This window comes from Amphiprion ocellaris, chromosome 24 (genome assembly GCF_022539595.1).
Source record: "Amphiprion ocellaris isolate individual 3 ecotype Okinawa chromosome 24, ASM2253959v1, whole genome shotgun sequence".
Taxonomy (NCBI): Eukaryota; Metazoa; Chordata; class Actinopteri; family Pomacentridae; genus Amphiprion; species Amphiprion ocellaris.
This window is the reverse complement of record NC_072789.1, coordinates 10,396,026-10,421,078: the sequence shown is the minus strand read 5'-3', so window position 1 is coordinate 10,421,078 and position 25,053 is coordinate 10,396,026. Positions and strand designations below refer to the sequence as shown.

The following is a 25,053-nucleotide window of genomic DNA, read 5'->3' as shown; positions in this document are numbered from 1 at the left end:
CACTTCGGGCTGACAGGATTAAGTCCAACAGTGGAAAAGAAAAAAGTGAACAGCTTGCTGCTTTTATTAACAGTAAATGGTGCCAGTCTGGGTCACATTTCCATTAAGGAACATTTCTCTATCCCATATACCGCCCTTTTAGCAGTGGGGCTACATTGATGTACTGACATGCCATCTTGGTGGTTGTTTACCTCCCTCCCTATGCAAACCTTCATCATTTACTCATCATGTTGCCACAAGACTGCAGACTCCCATTGCACAGTACTTGTATTCCGTTGAACTTCATATATTTGAGCAGCCTATGACAATTTCCAAATTTTCCACTCCCAAGATGTAGGCCCAGACAACAGTCCAACAAAAAATAATAATAAAAGTGACAAAATTTACTAATGTATAGTTTTGTCTCACTATGTTGGCCGATCAAGGCATCTTTTATGTCAGTTTTTTCAACTTTATTGATCATAAACCTGAGTCGGATTCTTTGTTGCCGTTGTTGTTTGCTGTCACACAGGCATCGTTAAAAAAAAAAAAAAACACAGTTCTTCTGCTTCGTCTTTTGGTTTGTTGGAAAACCAGTTTAAAAATGTATTTCTGCCACCTCCCAGACTGGAGACAGTTTCTGGCAGGGTGCAGCTAAAAAGTCTGCAGAATCAAAAATATTGAAAAGTGGAAAAACAAATGCAATATCTGCAATGAGAGCTGGCAGTAACAGAGCTGCCTTCCGTAATACCAATTTGATCCAACACCTACAAAGTGAACACTCAGAGGAACACACTGAGTTCAGCACACACTGAAGGACGCTTTTAAAGGAGAGAAATTTCCTGTAAACAGCAGCAAGGTCAAAAAGGATTACAAAGAGGGTTCACTGAATTCATGGTGGTGGATGAGCAGCCCATCGCTGCGTAGAGAACTCCTCACTACATTTCAGACTGTGCTCTACCTGCAGCTTTGCAACTTAGAATTTAGTTCCTTTGCAGAGCTGTTCAGTTGTCAAGCATATACAGTCATGGACTGTAGGAAATAAACGCATGTATACCAAAAACATTTGTAATTGCAACAATTTCTGGGAGAAATGGTGTATTTTCCGTAAAAATTCCAGGGGTGCCAATACTTTGGTCCATGACTGTACACTGAACAGATTTTAATAACCTAAATGAACTTGAATCATGTATTATCTGTATATTATCGGATTGAGACTCGGATCGCGGCAAAAAATACTTGATTAGAACATCCCTAGTGTTGTCATTTTCCACTACTTTATATGTACGTTTGATATAATATATGTTAATGAGAAAGAGCAGGGTTGAGATTTTCTTCCCTGTCTGGAGGCTCGGGGTGCAAAGTCAAGCTACAAAGCGTGAAGGGGCGTCTGACCTCTTTCAGTGACGCAGTAATGACTGAGTGTTGGTTTGACCGTTGCACACTACCGGTCAAGCAGCAGATCCACCTCCAGCTACGACTCAGCAGAAGGAAGTGGGTGGCGCAGTGAACACATGCAGATCTCAGCAGCGCTCAGGCACCGAAAAAGTCTCGCACAATAAGTCTCTGACGCCCACACGTCTCTTTCAAGTGCTAAGCACAGACACAGAAGGACCAAAATCACACACGGGGGGTTTTCTTTTGTTGATGCTTGAAGGCGGTCATGCCCAGCTGCAGCACCGGCTTATACACTGATTGTGAAAATGAGGAACACACAGAAGTAGGAATTTTTGCTGTTTTCCAGCGTGAAGAGGTGAATTTTCAAAAGGAACAATAAAAATAATGAGTAGCGCTTTTACAAAACAAACAGCGACGTTTGGAGAGAGAAAGCAGTGAAAACTGTCTGAGGTTAACTGAGGATGAAAAAATATCATTAAAGAAAACACATTTGCATAAAATTAAATTTAAAGGGAGCAATTGATATTTAACACATTTATCCACTTTTCTGCGGGAAGTTAGATAATCAAGCCTGAAAACAAGAAAGATGCAGTTATATTTACAAGTAAAAAGTGTAGATTTAGCTTTTTCTGTTTGACTGAACATACACGCATATATACACAAACGCAGGCCTGTAGTGGATGAATACATGAAGAGAAGCAGCTCGAGCACCATTAGAGAGTGAAGAATGTGTGAAATAGAGATTGAAATGAGTGATGTTTTCAAACTCTACACTCAGAAAGACTGATAGCTGAGAGGTTGTGTAGATCCATGCAGAGGGAAAGTGCACTTTGAGGTGATGTACAGCACTGATACTCCCCTGATTTAAATTGATGACACAGTTGCAGCTACACAGACAGCACAGAGAAAAGCTGAGCAGACCACCATCCTTCTGGTTTGGAGGATTAGATTCTTGTCCGTGATCAGCCCTTTCAACATTACAGTCCAGGGGCACTGGACCATCAGTTTTATCACGGCCATGGGAGACGATACTGATCTGAGATCAACTCGACTGATTGACCAATATGTTTAACCTCAAACGAAGAACTATGAAGTAAAACTAGAATTACTGTCGTAGTAGAAGCCACGTTAAAATGGACTGCATCCACTGTGTGCAGATCATAATCTCCTGTGCATTAATACTGTATGTGCATTTGGCAGTGCATTAACAATAAGGCTGCATTTCCCCCTCTATTTGAATACTAACTTGCTAAAATGCTTAACGACCACTGAAACCCATCAACCGCACTCTTATTTTTTTCATATTACATTTAAATTCCAGGCAATAAACTCCAGTCATCTCCTCCATAATACCGAGGCTGATATTGCTACATTTTCAGTCGGTGTATTAAACAGAGAAGACACTTTCCCATTGCATACGTGCCTCATGTGTCTTAGTTATTGCCTTTCTACGTCCATTCTGGTTGCGGTTTCAGACAGGCGTGCAGATCAAAGCCTCGCTGCCTGAAACTTGGCAGGATTGTGAGGCTAATGCTTGAGGAGAAGAGATTCTGTTGTGATTCTGGACAAGGTGCTGACAAGTAAATTACGAGTCAACTAACTGAGCCAAATGCTCACATTTTCCCCCTGCGCTGTATGTTCTCTGCCCGAAACGAACACGCTCTAATCCTTTTTCTTGTTCATTAAAGCGGAGTCAAGCCTGTTCTCGCAGTAGTCTGCCTGATAACTGGCGTTTGAGCAAAGCTGGGAAGTTTGATGATGCACACCTCAACCTGGGAGAGACAATCAGCATTCCTCAGCTGAAACTATAAATTTTTAGCTCACACCTCATTCTCTGCCCTGAAAAGCCCGTTGGCATAAAAACTTGACAGCTAGAGTGAGTGTGTTACAGGTGCCAGATACCCTCGCAGCCACTTCTGCATAAGTTTGCTGGAAGCCACGTGAAACCAAAACTCTCATGCATTATGCAAAGTGCACCTCGGGGGAAGCTGAGCTGGTAAGTTGGCCTGTAATTGCATCATACGGCCGGCAACCAGAACACAAACATGGATGCATAAACGTGATTGAGGACCGCATACATGCGCACACCCAGAATATTACAACATCGATCTAATAACTGCCACCAAAACAGTAGCGGGGCTATGATTCACATGATTATCGAGCTGCAGCAGATGAATGCATGCATGGATAAATGCACCGCTGGAGGGATGGATGCCGCATTATATGGCTAATGGTCGCGTGCTAACAGATGACTTTGCGAAGGATGGATGAGCTTGTCGAGCGGGTTCGCCACAAAATCAATGGGTGAGGATAGTCGCAATGATCCTGGCTATTGATTAGGTTTGGCTGATAGACGATCCTGCTCAGGAGAGGCTCCAATCAGACACTCACAGGAGGTTTGACTGATTCTGGTCTGTCCATGCGGATGCTAATGTTTGCAGAAGAGCATCGATGTGATATTTTTCTCCAAAATGATTCGGTGAGACGAACACTAATGCTGCTAATTAAGAATCCCAGTTGAAGAAGTTATTCAGCACAACTGGTTGAAAGGTGCCAACTCAAACCTTCTTGGTGAAAACATTGATGAATTAGATTTGTGTGGTTTTTCAAAATCCTAAAACTTTACTTCTAGTATTTTTTAATGCACTGTTTGCACGGGATTAGTATTACCTGTAGACCTTGTGTGTTTCAGGCCAGATTCTTCGCACAGAACAGGCAAAGTCTGTTTTATTTAACCTTATGCAAGCAACCACATAACTGCTGAGGCTGTTATAATACAAAAAGATCCATCCTTCCAATCTTTAGAGATTTTGCTTCTTTGTATAAAGATTTCCACGCACAGTAGCAACATGAGGCTCCAGAATTGGCACACAAAATGCACCAAACTTTCATTTCTAATTGCAAGTGCAGCCTCCACAATTCTTATAAACATGGGAAAAGGCACAAGAAAGGTGCAGAGACAACCAAAATGCTGGTTCGTACAGGAATATAGTCGGTAATTTGTGGTGGAATTTTTACATTTGAGACCCACGACCCATGATTAAGATGACTAGATGTCTCCAAGTAGTACTAGTACCGTGCAAATAGGGCTTCAGTTGTGAATTTTTAAAGTTTGATCCTGTGAGTGAACTTTCATCATTTTTTTGATTCCCTCTGAGCCTCATTTATCATTTATTTTTCACAGGATTGGGTTGAAATCTGTCCTCAACAGCCACAAAAACACAATTTTTTGAGTACTTTGCAGCAGTGAGTGAATCAAGTAAATTCATAATTTTTTACCCAATCGAAAGTCTTAATGTTAGTTGCAGTTATACAACAAATTGAAAGGTGTTATATTATCAAATCATCATTTGATAATTATTTGAAAATATTTTTTACTTTTCTCAGGTTCTAATAGTACATTCAGTGGATTTATTGCCTTTTTATATTTATGAAAAGGCAGTCATTCTTCATGTTAAGGAGGCCATAGTGGTTAATATTTACTGCAGATGTAAGTAAAAGACAGAGACATCCCTGTGTGCACAGCTACACTTTAGAGATGGGAGGTTTAATGCTACTCCAGAGAAGCACAGACTTTGTTTGCTGTGTAATTTAAGTGAAGTTGAGAATGAGGTTCATTTTATGTTTTATTGCCCTGTATACAAAGATGTAAGAGAGGTACTTTTCAGTAAGATGTCCTCTGTTTATTTTGATTACTTTTGGTTGGATGACCATGAAAAATTAGAGTTACGTTTTAGAAGAGGAACCTTTTTCATGACAGAATTTCTTTGCCAGGGCTGGGATAAAAGGCAACATATTTTGTTTAAGGACTGAGCAGCAGAATAGTGTGTGTTTTGGATGTGTTGCTGCAATGCGAGTATATTGGTGTCTTGTAAACCCATGAGGGTTGGGCACGCTTGTGTGCATGACACGAAAATAAAGAAATCAATCAATCATGTCTAAAACATTTAGAGATGTTATGGCTCTCGTTCATGTAGTCATTACACTGTAAACAAGCATTTCTTTCACTTAACACTGTCAGCAAAAAGTGAAAACGTAGAAGCTGCACAAAAGTGGAACGTTTGACAGATTTCCACGTGATCACATTGAAGCAGATCCATGACATGAACTGGGAGGTTTGGTGAGTTAGAATGACCCAGATAGAAGCTCAGGGCCGTCAGAAGGCGACAGATGTAGAAAAAAAACATCTGAGGAACCTCAAAAATTTACACGCAGAATATAAGAAACTACAGCTCACGTTTTGAGCCACACAAACCGGGACTGTAGGAAACGCCGACAAAAAGCGGCACCATTTCTGAGATGATTCCAGCCAAGAGTTCATGAATAAAGCTCCTTCGCTGGTTGTGCTGTTTCAAAGCTGAGCTCTGGAGTCTTTCCTCTGGCCGTCTCCCAACATATGCCCTTATTTTCTGATTTTCACTGCTTCCTCCTCATGAGGCTGTTGGGCAATAAAACAATGCATTTCAGTCATGTTACTAACACACCGAAGCATCCTCACATGAGAGAGCAGATCTGCTGTGACAGAAGCAGCGTGAACTCATCCAGGAAATCCCAAAGCACACAACACCGCTAGGACTATCACTAGCGCCACATTAAAGGGAGTTTGGGACAGGAAAATACAGGAAATCAGTGAAGCATTACACTTTAGTGAACTTTGACACGCAAAAGGAAATAAAGACCTTGAGAGCTTAGAAAGGAGGAAGTTGCTCCTATAGTGTTGCTATATATAGACCAGGGCTTGGTAATATAGCTGAACATTTTATCACGATAAAAGGGGTAATTTCAGTAAATGTCCATAATTATTCCGAAATTTTAATGACCCATTTTTAATAAATGCGAGGACAAAGAATGTTTCATCTAAATTTAACCACCTCACTTTAAAATCAACCGCTTTATCTTTGTCTCTACAGGTGGTAATTTTAATGTTAACAGCGACCTCTTATGATGTACATTTTATTGAGATTATTGTCTTATATAGGTCTTTGTTCATAGTTTAACGATTTGAGTTGAAGTCATATTTTCTTAAAAAATAAATTCCCAAAATGTTTCCAGATGCTGTAAAAACAAAATGCTTTCATCTTTTCAGTCATTCCTAAAATTGCACTAACCATGTTCAGTCAGGACAATTAATAAGATCTTAGCTTAAAATCATTAGATTTCATTAAACTCGCTGTATTATACATGTCCCATTTTTTAAAAATTACCAAAAATAATTTGTTTGCACCGGATTCTGTAAAAATCCAAAAATTCTGTGCTTCTTTGCACCACTAAGAAGCCATTAGTGACTCAGCTGTTACCAACAGGCTGAACTAAGAAGACGAGGATTGAAAAATGTTTTATATAAGTAATAAAATATCTATTGTATGTAGATATTTTATTTATTGCAGTACTGATAACACTAGTGGAAACTTTAAATATTGTACATGTCGGTAAGTTCATTTTTTCCCACATTTTTATAAAGTATGGAATCAACTTTAATATTTTAAAGACTTTTTAAAATAGATTTATGGCATTATAATGGTGTCATTCCTCATAGAAGTCATTTTTGAGTTTTATCCATGGTTGTACTGTTTCCTTAGAGGTGCAGGACTTCATATTGCAGTGAAAAATGAGTCACAGTGAGGGAAAAAAGTGACGGGAGCAAAAGAATGCTCAGATATATAATAATGAAACATTTCGTTGTGCAGTGTGGTGCCAAGAAAATGAAATGTTATGGCGGTTTTTAGGTAGCTGCTGTCAGGGAGGAACATTTTATCACATCTGCAGTGGAGGACGTCCTGGTCATTATTCTCAACTTCATAAAAGGTCAGTATTCCAGCGGTTAAGTGACTCATTACTCCAGTCATTCATTATCAGTCCAACTGCTCTGCAGGGATAACCTCGGCTAAAACGATAAGCATAAAACAATACAAAGCAGGCAAAAAAACTAAAATTTCTCCCCTCCTCCCCCATATCACAGCTCAGAGACCCCAGTAATTGAAGAAGAGATTTGGCAGGCCTGTTCTCACAGATGGTGCATCACATTTCTTAGACAATAATAGGATTGTGAACCTCATTGTTCGATAGCTCCTCTCAGCCATTGAACCTTTAAAGTGAAGCAGAGAGATGAACTACTGCAGCGGATCTCGGTCTCTTTGTCGTCTCTTGTGCTTCGGTCCGACTCAGGCCTCACGTGGCACCTTGACTCTGGCCTGATAGAAGCCAGCTCATCGCTAAGTCACACTCCCTAAGACGTGTGACTGTTCGAGCACTTTCAGCATGATGGTTACCCTCTGACAGGCAGAACGAAGCCCAGAGAAAAGCCTCTCCGCAAGACGGGCCTTTGTTAGGTCTGGAGTGCACTGTCTGATCAGCTGCCAGATGCAATGAAACGCCAGGTTTTTATGTTAAATTATACAAACTCATACTGGCCCTGTTACTGAATGACCAGCTTATGTAGCAAATGATCAGGGACATTTGATCTCCCTCTTGTTTCTGTGAGCTCTGTTCAGCATTTTTGGTATTGTTCCTCCGAATGCAATATCTGAACACTCTTGTCTTTCTTGTGCAATACTTAACCACCTTATTGGGCTCATGCAGTCATTGTAATATATATATATATATATATATATATATATATATATATATATGTGTGTGTGTATATGTATATATATATATGTATATATATATATATATATATATATATGTATATATATATATATATATATATGTGTATATATATATATGTATATATATTGGTGCTTCCATATCCTTTATCCTATATGAGATATAGGATAAAGAACCAATCCTGTTATCATTATTCTTCTCTAGAATCAGCTCTCAGTTTGAACATGTGTGGCTGAATTTCTCCAATAATACAACTTACCGTCGTGTAGTGTATTTTATAGGGTCTGAGCAGAGTCGTAGGTGAGCTGGTGTGCTCGAGCAGCCGTGTAGCGTTACATCATTTTAAGGGAGGGAATTTTTTTTTTTAATGGAATAACCTTTGATATACAGAGAGTGTTTTAGGGCTTTAGTCGTTGGATAGGGACTTTTAAAAACACATGAAACAGCTGTTTGAATTGACTGAACACTACAGTGATGCAGTTCAGCTCAGGTTTGAAATGAAACATTTCGTGCTCACCCATTAAGTAAGTGACAATCTTGCACATGGCGGCTCCGAAGATGAAGTTTTCCAGGATGTTGGGGATGAGGGTGAAGGGCATGCAGAAGATGGCCATCATCAGGTCGCTGACCGCCAGCGATAGCAGGAAGGAGTTTGTGACGGTCCGCATGCGCTTGTTCAGCATCAGGACCACGATGATCAGCAGGTTGCCAAAGACGCTGAGCAGGAAGATGAGCGAGTAGAGCAGGATACGCAGCGAGTCCATCTCTGACAGGGACACAGACAGACGGACAGTACTATCAGTCATAGAAAGGAAGCATGTTGGCACAAGTGAATTACCAGACACACAATAAATGTTGTCTGTCTGCTCAAATAGAAAATATCCACTTGTTTCAATAAAATCTGTGCGACTGTAGGTGCTTTATCTTGTAGGCATGAGAGGGGAAGAGACGTATAGTGTTACTTACTGGCAACAGTAATAAACAAGTGGAAGTGGAGGAACAAATAAAAGGCACAAGATGAAGATCGGTGCATTAATTGAACTTGCTGGGTGACAAAGTACTTCCAGATTCTAACTACTAAATTAATCCCTAAACATTTTCTTCATCTGTATGCAAATGTAAACAATTTTTTGGACTCTGTTAGGCAAACCCTTATAGACTGACACATGGAATAACAAAATGAAAAGATGGAGAAGAAAAAATAAAAGATGGCTACATGAAGATTAAATCCGGTTGTTCACCTGGGAAATAAGACTCTTAGCACATAAACAACACCAAAGTCTATTACAAGACAGAATAACTTGGCATAATCAACATCTTAAATTGTTCTAGTGTCAATATTTTTCTGCTCGCCCCGTGAGCAAAAGCAATAATTGTAATAATTTGTGAGAGAAAGACGAAGGCAAACATCATCAGTGCTGAGCAGACTGCATCAGGTGGTTCACTTGGGAAGACAACATAAATGGAAAAACAAGATCATATAGTTCTTTTATTATTCACAACACTGACATCTTTCTCTTGTGCTTTCATTCAGATGAGTTAAGTGATTTAAATAGTTGTTGTAGAAACATGCAGAGAAGTGGGCAAGGGTGGCATGACCCTCTGCTAGAATCTGACCGTCCACGACTGGTGCCTCCCTACTAGAGTCAGTAAACAGCTGAATATGTAGACAGTTGGATTATTAATATCATGGATGGGCTACTGAACAGGTTTGACTGACAGATGTGGATCAGAGTGTTTGTATGAAGTGACACGTCTACACAGATGAAACACAAAATGACATAAAATGACTATAAAGAGGCAAAAATGACACCGAAATTATGCAAATGACAAAGAGAGATACAATGACTACACAGACAAATGACTATATAGAGACAAAAATGACAGCAAAAGATGCAATGTGACAACAAAAAGATACAATGTTGCTACAAAAACATTCAAAATTACAACAAATAACCATGAAATTGTTAGAAAAGGATGGAAACTGACCACAAAATATGGAAAATGGCTACAAAGAGCTAAACTGAGAATGAAAAGAAACAAAATCACGACAAAGTGACAAAATGTGAACAAAAATAGGCAAAATAACAACAAAATTATGAAAAATGACAAGTGCAAAATATTAAAAAGATGTAAAACGACTACGAAGACACAAAATGTCAACATAAAGATACAAAATGACTACAAAGGGACACAAAATTACACCGAAATAATGAATGACAACATAAAAGAAATAAAAGGGTTCGAGACAAAATGACGACGGAGACTACATTTAAACAAAAAGATGCAAAATTACTACAAAAATATTTAAAATGACAACAAAAAGATGCAAAATTACTACAAAAAATAAAATGACAAAAAGATGCAAAATTGCTATGAAAAAATTTAATTGACAACAAAAAGATGCAAAATTACTACAAAAAATTTAAAATGACAGCAAAAAAACGCAAAATTACTACAAAATTTAAAATGTCAAAAAAGATGCAAAATTACTACAAAAATACTAAAATGTCAACAAAAAGATGCAAAATTACTACAACAAAATAAAATGACAACAAAAAGATGCATAATTGCTACAACGAAATAAAATGACAAAAAGATGCAAAATTAATACAAAAAAATTAAAATGGCAACAAAAAGTTTCAAAATTACTACAAAAATTTTAAATGACAACAGAAAGATGCAAAATTACTACAAAAAATTAAAATGGAAAGAAAAAGATGTAAAATTACCACAAAAGATGTAAAATGACAACAGAAAGATGCAAAGTTACTACGAAATCTCCTAAATGAGTATAAAGACACATCAGTGTCAACAGATAGATGCATAAAGACGACAAACAGACAAAAATGATAGCAAAAGATGCAAAATGACTCTAAAGACACACAAAGCAACAACAGGGAGATGCAGGGAGACTACAAAAATGTGCAATTGGTCAGGCCAAGGTGCCACAAAAAGATCCAAAATGAGCACAGCTTCGGGACAGCCACAGCGAGGTGCAAAATGAGCACAGCGAGACACGTGATTGGGTTTCACCTGACAGATGAGGAATGGAACAGTCGTCTACAGGAAGTGTTTTGTAAGACTTCCTTCTTTCAACGCTGCCACACAGCTGAGCATCGGGGCAGCAGGACGGCCCAGCCGGAGGGCTTCTGGGATGCTCCCTTCACTCACACACTGACCTGTCACAGCGAGTCTGTTTGAAAATGAGACTATCTGACAGGACAAGGTCGCGGCCGGCCATGTGCAGCACTGACTGAGTCCTCTGATTAAAGACGGAGAGAAGTCTAAAGGTCTGCAGCAGAGCCTGCAGACGGAGCGCCACACATCACCTTAGAGGCAGCACTGCTCATGAGGAGTGGAGGACGGACACGCACAGGACATGTGGGCTTTAAAATGCATCTGTGCACCACATTGATGCTGTGCCAAATAAATAACTTGTTAATGATTCAGTAGCAGGCTATTTTTATTTTCATAATTTCATCTCGACCTCCCACATAGTGGCTCAGCTTGAATTTTAATGCTTGAATTTTTTTTTTATGACACACTATTGAGATGATTTATCATTTGATTTCATGATCTTAATACAAGATTCAAAAATTTAAGTGGCCAAATGATTAAAAAAAATATCCAAATTTTTCATAGTTTTTGAACATAAATGCAATCCTCAGTATGTCTAGATACCCATAAAATATGAAGAAAACGGATCAGAAAGTAGATCTGACCTGCTGTCATGTCTGATTGTCTCAGCTGTCCTTTACTTTTTTAAAAAAATTTTCCCCTTTACCTCACCCCAACCATGGGAGCAGACTGCTGCCTTCCTGAGCCTGGTGCTGCTGGAGGTCTCTTTTTGTCCACTGTCCCCAGTATGTTTGCTCACATGCTGTCTTTAAATTCAATGTATTTTCCCTGTATATTTCTAAGGATCTAAACATACATTTTTAAATGAATCAGGTAATTTATTAATGTATATAATGTTCTCGGTTCTAAACCTTAACATTAAAGTTAATGAGGGTAATTTGTATTTTTATAATAATGTATGGTCTTAAAATTATTATTCATCTTAGTCAGGTAAATTTGCATTATGTAACTGTTTTGGAGGGTTTTTACTGATAATACTAATTTTACATCAGAAATAAAACTGTAGAGTTTAAACCTGAATATTTAAACTAGTTTGGTGAATTCACAAAGGCATTCTCATGTCTATGCTGGAAAACATTCAACAGCTGTTTCAAAATTGTTATATAAATACAATACAATATACTTTATTGTCCCACTTGGGGAAATTTGTCTTGGACTCAGCAACCAACTGTGCCATAAATGCCATCTCAACAACAATTACGTAACAGTATTGCACATATCCCATGACATAACACATACATACACCATAATAAAAATCACCACAGTAAAAACACTATAAAAAATGATTGCACAATCTTCGGTCTCAAGCAGCATTGTTCAGGAATTTGATGGAGGTTGGAACAAATGAATCGTTAAAATAGTGGGGACTTGACTGGACTTGTCCTGTTATTGTGACTTGTGATCGTAGTGGCTACTGACAACAAGTGAACGCTACGTTAGCTGCCTGCTGACGATCACATGACTGCGATCCTGCTACAAATCGATCACCGTGTGCCACAAATTTTTAAAAATTATTTCATCCATTGGAAACAATACGACTGAGCAGCTTCGGCGGAGTACTGCACTCTCTGACTGCTTTTCTTGCTATTTATGATATTATCACGTGTATTATTAACATGTCAGTATTTAGTTTTTTTTTTTTAAAGAATCATGAATATCTTCAATAGTGGTATAACGTGACACCTAGTGGTATTATTACTTTATTAACTGGTATTAATATTTGAGTTTGTGCTGCATGCGTAGTCTGTGATATAATCTTCTGTGTGTTGCCACTTTGATGCTGTTTGTGTGACTGAACCTCACATTTAATTGGTTTTACAACTTGCAGTTTTTCTTGAGTTTCCACGGAAGTGCAAAACTAATCCACAGTAAAGTTCAGTAACGTAAATAGGAAAATGTACCGTTAGGAAAAGAACTGCAGTTTGTCTAAAATAAATCTAAAAATGATGAGGAAGTGTAAGAGCTGATATCAATTTTATCAATTTTTTTAATTAAAATTTTACTTTCACTGGAAAAACTGCACAGGAACCAAACAGCAAGATAAAATCAGGTGGACTCTGGATTAGAAGTCAGGACACTGCAGAATGCATGCTAACCATCTGTGCAACCTGAGATACATTGTTCCCCTCAACTACAAATATGAATTATTCTTTTGAAATCCTCTGACAGCGTTTAGAGAGCAGTTTCATCAGCTGAAGACTGACATCATGTCCAAACTCATGTAGGAAACATCGGCTGCATTTCAGTCCCTGAAAGATGCAGCTGACGAGGGTTGGATCTACACAATGGACACATTTGAGACATACATAATCAGCACTTGGCTGTCTTGTGAGAATTCCAGCACCAAGCAGGGAGCTCCTACTGGCTCAGTAGCAGCTATTGTGTTAGAGTTTTTGCAGTCCAGCCGAGTGAAAATGGAATTATCTATTCATTGAGCACCAGCGGTATGTTGGCTCCCTCGAGCCTAATGACTGCAGGACAGTTCGCTTTGCTTCCTTTGACTCCCTCAAGCATGACAGCTGTGTTCAAATTCACAGGAATCTATAAATACATCACAGATAAAGGAAGCCGTTCACCTCTGAGATGCTCATATGCAGCAAAAGTTGTTCACATGGAACGTTTTAGTTTTGAACCATAGCTGAGAGATGCTGCCTCTGTTAGAGTCGTGGTTGTTAATTTAACCCTTGCTTGCTCTATTTGCTCTGCCCGTCCTATTTCCTGTGCACTACAAACAGTAATTATGTTTCTCCACAGGGTTCATTGAAGTTTCAGCACATCACTTCACTTTGCCTTATCTTTAGATTCAGTACAACTTCACAGGCACAGCAGGTCAGCGAGAAGCGCTGTCATTTATTGGGGCTGTGGAGCAAAAGGGCTCCATCTCATCATGAATAAATTGTTACAATGATCAAAACTAATCATCAGTAATGAACTTAGAGGTGATGTTTCAGAAAAAGAGCTGCCCTTCTGAACCATCCTTTTAATCACAACCTTGCCACGAGGCTGGGTTTCATCCAAAGCCCCTGTGAGATGATGAAATGTTACAGATTGTTAGAAATTACTTTCAGCTCGGTCCAATTCTCATATTCCTCCTAATTAAAAGTGAGCAGAGAGCCGCTTGGAAATGAACCTGACAAGTAGCAGATACGAGTCAGAAAATGAATTCTGAACTTCGGGCTGTCAGCAACAATAAGTATTACAAACAAGCTGTCAACATATGTTTTAAAACTCTAACATTTAAGCTGCAGCTCACCGTTATTGTAATTACTTATCTGATTATTTGATTCGCCAATTTTCAGAAATGAGGGAAAATTCGCAATCTCTCAAGAGGCACCTTCAAGAGTCCATATTCTGAGATGGTCAATTTACATAAATATGAAGGAGAGAAAGTTGCCAGTGCAGTTAAACTCTGGCAAAAGTTAAATAAGTCAAAAGTTAAGACTTTTCCAGAATGAATTTTCAGTAAACGTTTGCCAGACTTGCTTTCATGAATGACTTAGCATATTTATTGAGCATTAAATTAGTTAATTAACATAATGTTGGTCAATTACTGAACTAATCTGCCCTGCACTAATTTAAGTTCTTCTGCATGCAGCTGTAGTTCCTATTTTCTGATTCAAACAAGTGCATCTTAATGTGAATTTAAAATCCCAGTGTTTCCTATTAAAACATAAGCTAGAGAGTAGAGGAAAGCTCTGGCATCCCATGGGACTAAATGTAAATCTCGTAGGAGTGTGCTTGCTGCTAACCAATAGCCGCCGAGTATTTACAACATAAAAGCACATCAACTGTCTCAGTGGTTACTGACAGCGATGGAGGAATATTGATATACAACAGGCACAAATCTGACACCTCAGGGTTGAACTGACATACTTGATGTGTTCTCAAAGTAAGCTCTCCTTCACTGCTTCCTACACATATTATACAAGATACTACTGAGAAGTGTGTGAAAAGTGTCCTTACTGCCCTGCAGCTACTGAATCATATGAATATAATTGTAATTTTGCTATATTACTGTCAACAGGTACAGTATGCATCTCTATTAATTCTACATCATAAAATAATGTGTTTGCCACAGATCAGACACGAAATCAGTGCACAGTTTACACCTCACCACATCGATGCAGTTGCGCTGGGTTGCATCAAACAGAAACGTCTAGGGCAGAAAAACAAATCCAAAAACTGCAGTTCCTTGAATGTCCACTTGAGGCTGGCTATAAAATCTATCAAGCCCCATAGATCCCCATTTAAAATGTCCAACTGTACAGCAGAAATAAACATGTTTACAGCCTGGTACAAAATACAATTCTGGTTTCTATAGCTAGATTCTGTACTAATTTAAATAGTCTACATTGTATTAGGGATTACTGTTATTTTGAATTAATAGTGCTTTGAATGACAAGACAGGCCATGGCTCCCCCTCTGCTCATTTTTGGATTAGCCAGAAGGTATGGTACATGTCCACCTGATCTGGCAATTTCCCGCATCCCATTCATTGTCTATGTGAAACGCACCGGGTTGCATGCTGGTTCCATTGCGGTGCGTGTCGTTGTAGTGCATTCCATTGCGTTGTGTTTTTGAGCTGTGTTTCCCTGGTGCAAGCTGCAGCTCATTTGCATAAAGTAGGCTTGACTTCACCTTTATTCAAATTCGATGCGGAGTGCGGATGTCCCATGCATTTCGAAACTTTCCTCAAACGTCTAAACTAGTCGTCATTGAACTAAAACAAGGACAGATTCAGCTACTGCTCAGGTTATTTCTTGCCTCAAATGCTTTCGGAAATTCTTTTCGCTGAAATGTTTTTGAAAAAAAAAGAGAAAGTTTGCCGCCGAGCTGCCGTGTTGGTCCGACGCATCTACTGGACTCAAGCTGAAAGGGTGGGTCATGAGGGTCATGTGACCAGGTAGTGGCCCACTAATGACCACCCACCAATCGGGGCGATTTTCAGATGCGACTCGTTTAAATATGAAAAAACAGATCCAGTGGACACATAGCTTTAGAAAGAGTCAGGCACTGGAAAGATGGTGCTGACCAGAGCCACCACAGTGAGCTTCAAAACAGGAAACATGGATGTCGTCTGTATTCATATACTGTCCGTGGGTCACACACATGAAATGGACACAACCAGGTGGTGGCAGTAATGAGTCAACAAGCTGGAGCAATGTGACAATAAGTGCAATGAAGAAGAAAGCTAAAAAAGCAAACATGGATGCATGCACTGAGAACCATAGCAAAGACTATACTAGCTGACGGTTTTGCATGTAAACAATGGATATTTGAAAATATTAAAAAGTTTTACACGTGTTTTACGCAAAGGGAAAAGCACTAAACATGTTTACTGGCCTTCAAGGATGATGTGAATTAATACGTCTGTTTTTTGTTTACATATAAAGTACAATCAGGCACTTTAGATTGATTTTGTTTGACAGTAGCAGTACAGGCAATATCACTGGATTTCCCAGGGTACTATTGTGTGAAGACATTTCCAATATTCTGACATGCAGAGAATTTATATTCCTTTTTAAGATTCTTGTAAACAATCCGTTTAACCCTTTCATGCATGGTGTCTGCTATAGTGGACAGTTACTCAGATTTCAACTTCTACTAAAACTACATTATTTGCAGCCATTATTCCAAAACAGCAGGGAACAATCTCCCAAGCCTTGTCCATATTTCTATATGATTATTGATTTATTCTGTGGAAATAATATTTACTGTTATGACAAAACACTACAGGAAAAACAGATTTTTTTCATACAAATGTCAAGTTTGGGATTTGTAAAATGGACAAATGTAAGCAATCAGCTTCTTGTGATATGTATTAGTTCCATTATTTTTACATGTAAATGATACTTTCCAGTTATAACATGTATGGAGTTTTTCCTTCTACTCTGTTAGAAATCTTCATTTCAGCAGCGCTCACTTTAACCAAATGTTTCAGTTTTATTCCTAATCTATATTCTGAAGGTTTTTTACTAATGTATAGAAAATTCTACTCCTGGGAATGCGGGAATTTTTTTTTCTGGCTGTGGAGGGTGTTTTCTGATTTATGGAGTGATAAAAACTGATTTCTGAAATCCCCTCTCTAACAACCTGTTCCTGTAATATCCTGTAGTAATTCCTGCCAAACAAAACAAGGATTTTAAACCTAATTTTATCCACTGCTCAGTTTTTGTGGTGTGGAAAGTAAAAATAATAGATATTGAAAAAACTCCAGCTGGACTCAGGTCTTGTTTGGGGGTAATAAAACCTCACAGAGAGATTAACATTATTGATTGACTTGTTGGCTCATAACTCATAGTGACAGAAATAGCTAAATTAAATACTTTTTTCTATTTGTTTCACTTACATTCATACAGTATCATAAAAATCAACCCACCTGACCTCATTTTAGAGTAACAAACTTGTCTGGATTCTTTTGCCTTTAGTCTGTGATGTTTATCTACATGAGAAGTCAGAGCAGACAGTGTTTTGCAATTGATTTTTTTTTTTTTTTCTGATCGGTTCTTCAAGTACAAGCGCCTGCTGGTTATTACATATAAACATCCTTCTCCTTCTACCCATTAATGGATGTGTTTTGGAGTCATTTCATTCTTAACTAGTAAACACTCCAATTTGTGAATAAACCACTACAAACATGCCTGCTATAAATGTCTCCTCGGAGTGAAAAGGTTGCCTCTAATTCCTCCTTATTTGCGTCCACTCTGCCAATAAAGCCAGTGTCTGACATCACACAGCACTTCCAATCTCTTTAATCCCCATCAGTCCTTCTCTGGTTGTCACAGACAACCACACATTGGCTCTTTTCAAAATGCCAAGAAAAGTTCAGGGAGTTGATGGCATGTCTTGTAAAAGCTTCAATCCAGAGATAAGGTTTAGGTTGGGGTGTGTTTGATCTCTTTATGTTGAGTTTACTCACAGAGGAATAATCTCTGAATGCCAGGACTGATTTCACCTTGTGTCAGATCTGTGTCTCTCATTTGTCTGAACGGATCAAAGTGAATATGTTTGCTTGGTTGCACAGCATTTGGTGGGTGCGTTCTGGTTGGACACAAATCTGACAGATATCAGATTTAACTGTGCCCTCAGTACATGACCTGCATTAATGAATCTTTAAAAAAGTGATAAGAAATGAGTCCTTTGGCAGCAATTTAACTTGGTGCTCAATATGCAGAAGTCCATCTCCACTGTATCTGTAATGATGCAGGTTACTGTAACAGTCAGCACAATTCAACTCAATTAGTCTTCCCACCATGCAACCCCATGAGAGATTATTGATCCTACATTGCTTGGAAATTTTCAAAAGTTGGAAACAAGCTTATTTGTAGCGCATGACCAAGCTCAGCACATATTCAATTGCACCCATGAGGCCTGTTCTGACATGTACATCAGCTTCTGATGCCATTAATTCCTCTTTTTGGGTCTGCATCAACATTTTCTAACTCTGAGCTCAATGTTTTCACTTGAAATCTTGCAAAGAAACGAACCAAGAGCAGAAATGTGTTAACTGTAAATGAAACTTGATGAGTATGGGACAGTAAGCTTAATGGCAGGATGGCACATATGCAGCCGCTGTGAGCTCATGTCTATTTAAAGTGAAGCATTCAGCAGGAAAACTGAGGCAGACTTACTGCACTGCAGCCTTTCCTGAGGGTGACAAATTCAGTAAATCCATGTCCCTCTGCTGCCTCTGCAAACAGTGATATGAAGGGAGATGCCTCCCAATGGTCAAAGGGCAGCCTGGCTACAGACTGTAAATTATACAGCCATGCAGTCTACAGTTTGCAGTGAGTCTACAAACCAATTAAAACTAGGATGCCTGAATGTCCAGCAGTGGTGACTTCATGATTTGTGCAGGGATGGTTTCCAAGAACTGTTCATTCTGATCCGGTTCCAAACTTGTAAAATATCTTCAGCACTGTTGTCTAATAAATGCCTTGTTGAATCTTTCATTCACATTTTGTATTTAGTGAGTCTCTTTTGCTTTGCCTTGTGACACGGAGACATCGGTTTTGTAATGTTTAACTCAAAAACTCTGTATAAAAAAATAGATGCAGTGACTGTGTGAACTGCTGTTTTGAAACTGCATTTAGTGTTCACTTGTTGTCATAGTTACAGTGATGCTGTGCCGCTATCTCACAATGACACGAGGAATCTTTAACAAATCCGTGGATCCAGACTATAAGCCGCATCACTGCCAAAATCCAATCACTTGGTCCTTGTGTCATTTCTGACCTTCTCTGAAAATTTCATTTTAATCCATTAAAAAAAAATAGTTTTGGTCTGTCAAGCTAATTTCTCCATTGATGCCAGCTGTACGTTTTTATGTAATTTACCAGTTGAAATTGTATTAAGGCTTAAATAATACAGTTATGCCCACATGATTATGGGCGTGGCCAGTTTGAGTGACAGGTGGATGCCATCAGAGACATTTGATGGACTGCCTCAGCTCCACTCATGCCCCAACTCTTTGCTCGTTTTTTGATCAGCACACTGAGCTTTAGAACCACTGCTCAGGAAACCCATGGGTGACATTGAGGAGGGTTCATCCATCTTTATGTACATGCTCGGGACTGTATTATGTGCATGGAAGGGCGTCCCTTTTGGTACACATTGCTTTTATGAAAAAGAAACGATGAGAAAACGACAATAAACCAGGCTACAGTCAAGCAGCTGCATCAGCCTGAGGTACTGACTGAGTCAACTCTGACAATCCTGACTCAGAGACAGACCTACAACTTGTCCAAACATTATATTTACTGTCCATGAGAGACGAGAGTGGTATCAGTTTGTTTATCTAACTTTCTGCAAGAAATGGAGTGAGCATATTTCCCAAAATGTCCAGCCTTTGCTATGAAGCATACCTTTTTTCTGTTTTACCGATTAGTATTCTTGGGTTGAACTTTTAGTCCTGTTTGTTTTTGTATATTGCCTTTTTGCTTCTCCATCTGTTGTGAAAGTTGTGAAATGAATAGACTTTTCCTGCTTGCTTTGAGTCAACTGCCTTGCTGCGTGTAATATTTCAAGACAGCTGTCAATCATGGCAACTCTCCCAAACAAACCCCTTAGAGCCTTGATGATTTACTCAATTTAGTAATTTTCTAAGCTGTCACCAAAATACTAATTAGAAGAAGTGAAATCTACCGTCGTGACCCCTATCTTGTTGAAATGGACTCTTTTGTTTTCTCATTCTGTTCTATGTCGTCTCATTTGAACCAGCATCTCATTGCAATTATAGGAGCTGCCTCTTAAGGGATTTCCGTTTTAAATTAAACGCTCAGCCGAGGTGTTTTCCACTCGAATCCCATAAATCACTATGTAAAACAAACCAGCGGTGGGGCACCAATTCAAGAACTAATTGGACTTTCTTTGGACTTTAGAGACCCCAAAGTTCAGAGTAAAAATCAATTGAAGATCTAAGCTCATTTATTTGAGAATTGTCTTTGAGAGCTCAGTGCTATATGGCTGCTTATACTTCATCACTACTAAGTCACACGATTAAGGATTAACTGGCAGTGAAATTAGCTGCCTATTAGATGCACTGAGCTTAACTGTTAAAAGGTAACCCCCATAAAACCATGGCTCAGCCTCATTCCAGCCCTGTCTTAGAGCGAGTTAATAGAGCCAGTGTGCAGACAGGGAGCATGACAGATCAATACAGCTATTCCATGGTTGAGAGAATGCTGCACGTTTAAGAAACTCTTTATTGGTGCTTTACTGGATCATAATACTCCCTTAAGATTTATGATGTACGTACAGTTTTCATGGAGCGAACTGGTGGCACTAAAAGCTATAATTCTTTATTGATTTTCCTCATTAAATGTGTACTACAGTCGGATTTTTAAGCTTCTCCGGATTGGATTGTACCTAAGAGGCAGCGGCTCATTATCAGCAAACGAGGATGCTTCAAATAATTTGTGCCTGCGTGCTGCGAGTTTCGCCTCACCAGATCGCTTCCAAATTTTCCAATTATTTGATCTGATTACTGTGCTCATGTTATGACAGGCTACATCACTGTGCAAATTCCCAAAGGGAATAAGATGTTGATTTGTGCTACAAGACACCTCATTGGGGAAATTGGTTAGATATTAGAAACTCCTTAGCCGCCCTGCCACCGTTTATGCAACGCAACATCTCTGCAGCAGTCTGCACGTCTCACTCTCTTTTTTTTTCCCTTTTTGCTCAAGGCAACTAGCTGATTTCTCTCTGAATAACAGTGTTCATTTAATGCTTATGAGATCCACTTCATGATAACTTATCTCACATGGACTCAGAAGGACGGGTTGAGCTCAGCAAAATGCCACTTTGAATCAGCGGGGAGCACAGAGCGTCCATGCAGTGTCAAGGTGCGACTGCAGATGTTGTTCTACATAAGCAGGAGCCTGTCTGAGCTGAACTGCTTCCAGGAGTCCACAGTGATTACTATAATGTGATATATGTCAGATGTCATTTCACTTTTGTGTGGTTGGACCTCCTCTGTCAGTCGCAGGAAGCGGAACAACGAAGACGGGAGACGAGGAAAAAAAAACCAGCCTAAAATTCAATTGCACAGATCTCAGAGGAGCATTTGATATTTTGGACTTAAAAAAAAAAAAAGGAGAAACAGCCAGAAATAAGTGTAAGAACAACAAAAATGTAACTACTTCTCCCACCCACCCCAATATGGATGGTTACACTTGCTGAAAAATTGTCATTTTCTTAATACAAAGTGGACTAAATTAAGATAATGGAACAGAAGCGCACACAGGAAAAAACACTTGTTAAAATATCAAAGCTTGTGGACTTCAAATGAAACAGAACTCTGTTATATAAAGCAGGAATCATTTTCCTGCACATTTAAAGCAGAGATTTTCAAAGTCTGACACTGTGCTTCATTTTTTCCAGCCTATATTTGCATACATTTTGGTAAACTGGCACAGTCAAAATCATGCCAAAACTCTAGTAGCAGTTCCAGTTTGCAGGGTAGCCATGGATTTACAAATCAAAAACATGGTAATTCTCAAGAAACTTTGGAAGTTACAAGGAGCATCTTTTCAGATAATTTCTTAGCATTTGCTAGATGTTTACTTACAACACACATCTGCGATAATGATATCCTCGTAATGCTCAAGTCACACTGACTCTATAAATACATGTATCGTGTGTGTTCAGACCTGCTTGCATTATCACTCTGTCAGTGTGATTTTTGAGGCAATCTGCGGCACCGATGTCCATCTGCTGACTGAGTTGATGAAGCAGCTCAAACCACTTGGCAAAACTACCGCAAGTAACCAGCAGTTGTTTTTAGAACAACAGCATGCTCCTGTGTTTTTCACCTTGTACTGTATTGTCTCATTTCTCTCTTCGCGCCTCCATTCAACTCTCCCACGCCTCCCCAGAGAGGTGCACCTCACCGTTTGAAAACCCTCTATGGCAACTGTATACCTCTATAGGATCTACAGGAACGAAAGAAGAAAGAAAAGCTCAACAATCATCATGCAGTTGTGACACAAAGCAGACTCTCATTATAAAACTGTTAGAAGTTAAGCTGGTGTCAGTAACTATGAGATGTATAAAGCATCCAGCCTGCTATTATTTTTGACTCTTGGTCAGACAAAACAAGCTATTTGAAGATTTCATCTCGGACTATTAGAAACTGTGATTGGAGATTTTTAGTGAGAAAGCAGTTAAGAAAATAATTTGCAGAATCATCTGTAATGGGAATAAATGAGTGAATCATTTATATAGCTAGTGACATTTCTCAAATTTTCATCTAAATTAGTAATCTCTGTTTAGAAATATGTTGATTAAATGCAGCACATTTCAACTTGATTACATTTTTTGGGTTTGAGACTGTTTTAATTGTTTCATAACACTAAAATGCACCAATTTATGATTATTAATTATCAAAAAAGTTGCTCAGAATAGGTGATTTAAGTATTTTTTGCTACCATAACCGAAAAAAGCAACCCTTTTCTGTGTGAAAACTAATATAAAAGTACTTTTCTACTGTATCAGCAGCTCAGCCCTTCTGCAAGCAAGAGACTAAATCTCCAATTCAATGAATCGAACAGCGGTAATTCCCCAAGTGGAGGGATGGGGCTTTAATTTCCTGTCCCAGCTTTGGACATTTGAGAGCAACAATGCACATAATCAGCCTTTATTGCTCTTCTTTGGCCTGAAAATGAGACGGGGTCTGTCCGCTACGGATCATGTTAAAAAACAGAAGATTATTTGTGTGTCACCCTACAGACATGTGGGAGAGGAGGAATGAGATGGAGCCAGCGAGCGAACAGCGAACACGCCCCACAGCTCAGGATTGCTCTCCAGGTAGTTGAGCCCACGCCTGCCTCTGATATAAGGTCAATAAAAGTAATGCAGCAAAGAAGGAGGACTGTCTGTGAATTATTTAGTGGGGCAAGGTTTGAAATTTTCTCAATGCTACAGCAGAGGCAGGGGGGAAAAAAATAAAGAACTCTCGCCCACGTTCAGGCCTCATTACCAAACCAGCCCCCACATTCAACTGGTGGTGCCTTATCTCCTCTCTGGTGTGGAGGGGTTTAATCTCCTTTAGCATTCTGAGAATTATAAAAAAAAAAACAAACACTGAGAAGTAAAACTGCTTTTCACGCTACTCGCTGCTCCTTCAGATTGGAGCGTTATTGATGCAGGGGGGAGCAGCAGTAAATTGGGTTGCTTGGTGATTGATTGCCCTGAAGGCGGGGAGGGTAAATTAAAGAAAGCTCCTGATTGCGGGTCATTTTCAGGTAAAACAGACATCAGAGATGGAGTGCACTAATGGTGAGGAAGTATGTGCTACACCATCCAGTTTAATATGTGTGATTACATTTTAAGCATGTTATCGGTCATAGGTGGCAGTTTGTGATGTTAAATTAAATACTGGCCCTGTAGCATGCTATAAACTTGTTTTTGTCCCAGTGCCAACAAAAAGCAATTGAGAAGGAATAACCATGAGCCAAATAATAATAATTTAAAAAACAGAAACAATTCGGTTTAACACCTCCTTTGTTTGCACTGGATCTGATGTGGGCCAGATGTTGCCTGATGGTGCAGTTTGGTGCCATCTGAGGCAGTTTAACACCTCAGCCTGGCTGATTCATGAGGGACATGTTGATCTGCAGAAGGAGAGGGAAAAAAAGACAGATCGGGTCTTACCTCTGGCTCTGGTGGCCGGTATGGGGAGGACGGAGATGTTGGAGCAGTTCATGTTGTAGTCGGTAACTTCCAGGCTCAGGTTACCCGGCTGAGCGCAGCCCGCTGACCCGTCCGCCTCACTGCCATTCACCGCCTGCAAAGCCATGATGGCACCGACACCTGTTCGAAGCTGGAGCCCAATCAACTTGCCACCTTTTTCTTCATAACACCCGGAGAAGGCGTGTTGCAAAACTTGGAGAGAACCCCCGAAGTGGAGTTTTTAAGATTAAACCGTGTTGAAAAGCCGGGGTGTCACAGGGTAATGAAGCGGCAAGGGAAGCCCCGGTGAAGCGCTCTGTCGGCGGACTGAAGCCCGACTGTGGAGGAATGAGGCTGCGCTGCTAAGGCAACGGCTCCTCTCTCACCACACTTCCTCTCTCTCCTCTCTGCCTCCATTCAGCTCACGACTGTCACAGTACAGTTTAGCCTCAGCAGTGCGTCAATAGGCTGCTTATCTTGAGCTGCAATATGGAGAGACTTCAGCTGCAGAGAATAGCTGCCAGTTTTCCAAAGAAGGTCACTAGTGGTTATGAAGGACTTCAATAAAAAGTCACTTCCGCGGCTCTGGTAGTGTCAAACCTGTTGCTAATTGATGTAGCGACAGATGACGAACCCACAGTGTTTTAGCAGCTTTTAGTTTGTTGTATTGACTCGTTTTTAAACGCAGTAGGTGATTTTTTTTTTCAGTGACAAAGCTACAAAAAACTCACTGTATGCTAGCTGTGTTGTGTCGAG

General features: G+C 39.4%; 1 protein-coding gene across 1 annotated transcript in view; it reads right to left on the bottom strand.

The window, feature by feature from the left end:
- Nucleotides 1–24,659, bottom strand: part of cckbra (cholecystokinin B receptor a) — a 44,463-nt gene extending 19,804 nt beyond the window's left edge. The window contains exons 1-2 of the mRNA XM_023267185.2: nucleotides 24,280–24,659; nucleotides 8,501–8,749 (exon numbers count right to left, since the gene is read on the bottom strand). Coding sequence (XP_023122953.1) covers nucleotides 8,501–8,749; nucleotides 24,280–24,424 — 394 coding nt within the window. The 5' untranslated portion in view covers nucleotides 24,425–24,659. The remainder of the gene's footprint in view (nucleotides 1–8,500; nucleotides 8,750–24,279) is intronic.
- Between the last annotated feature and the right edge of the window lie 394 nt (nucleotides 24,660–25,053).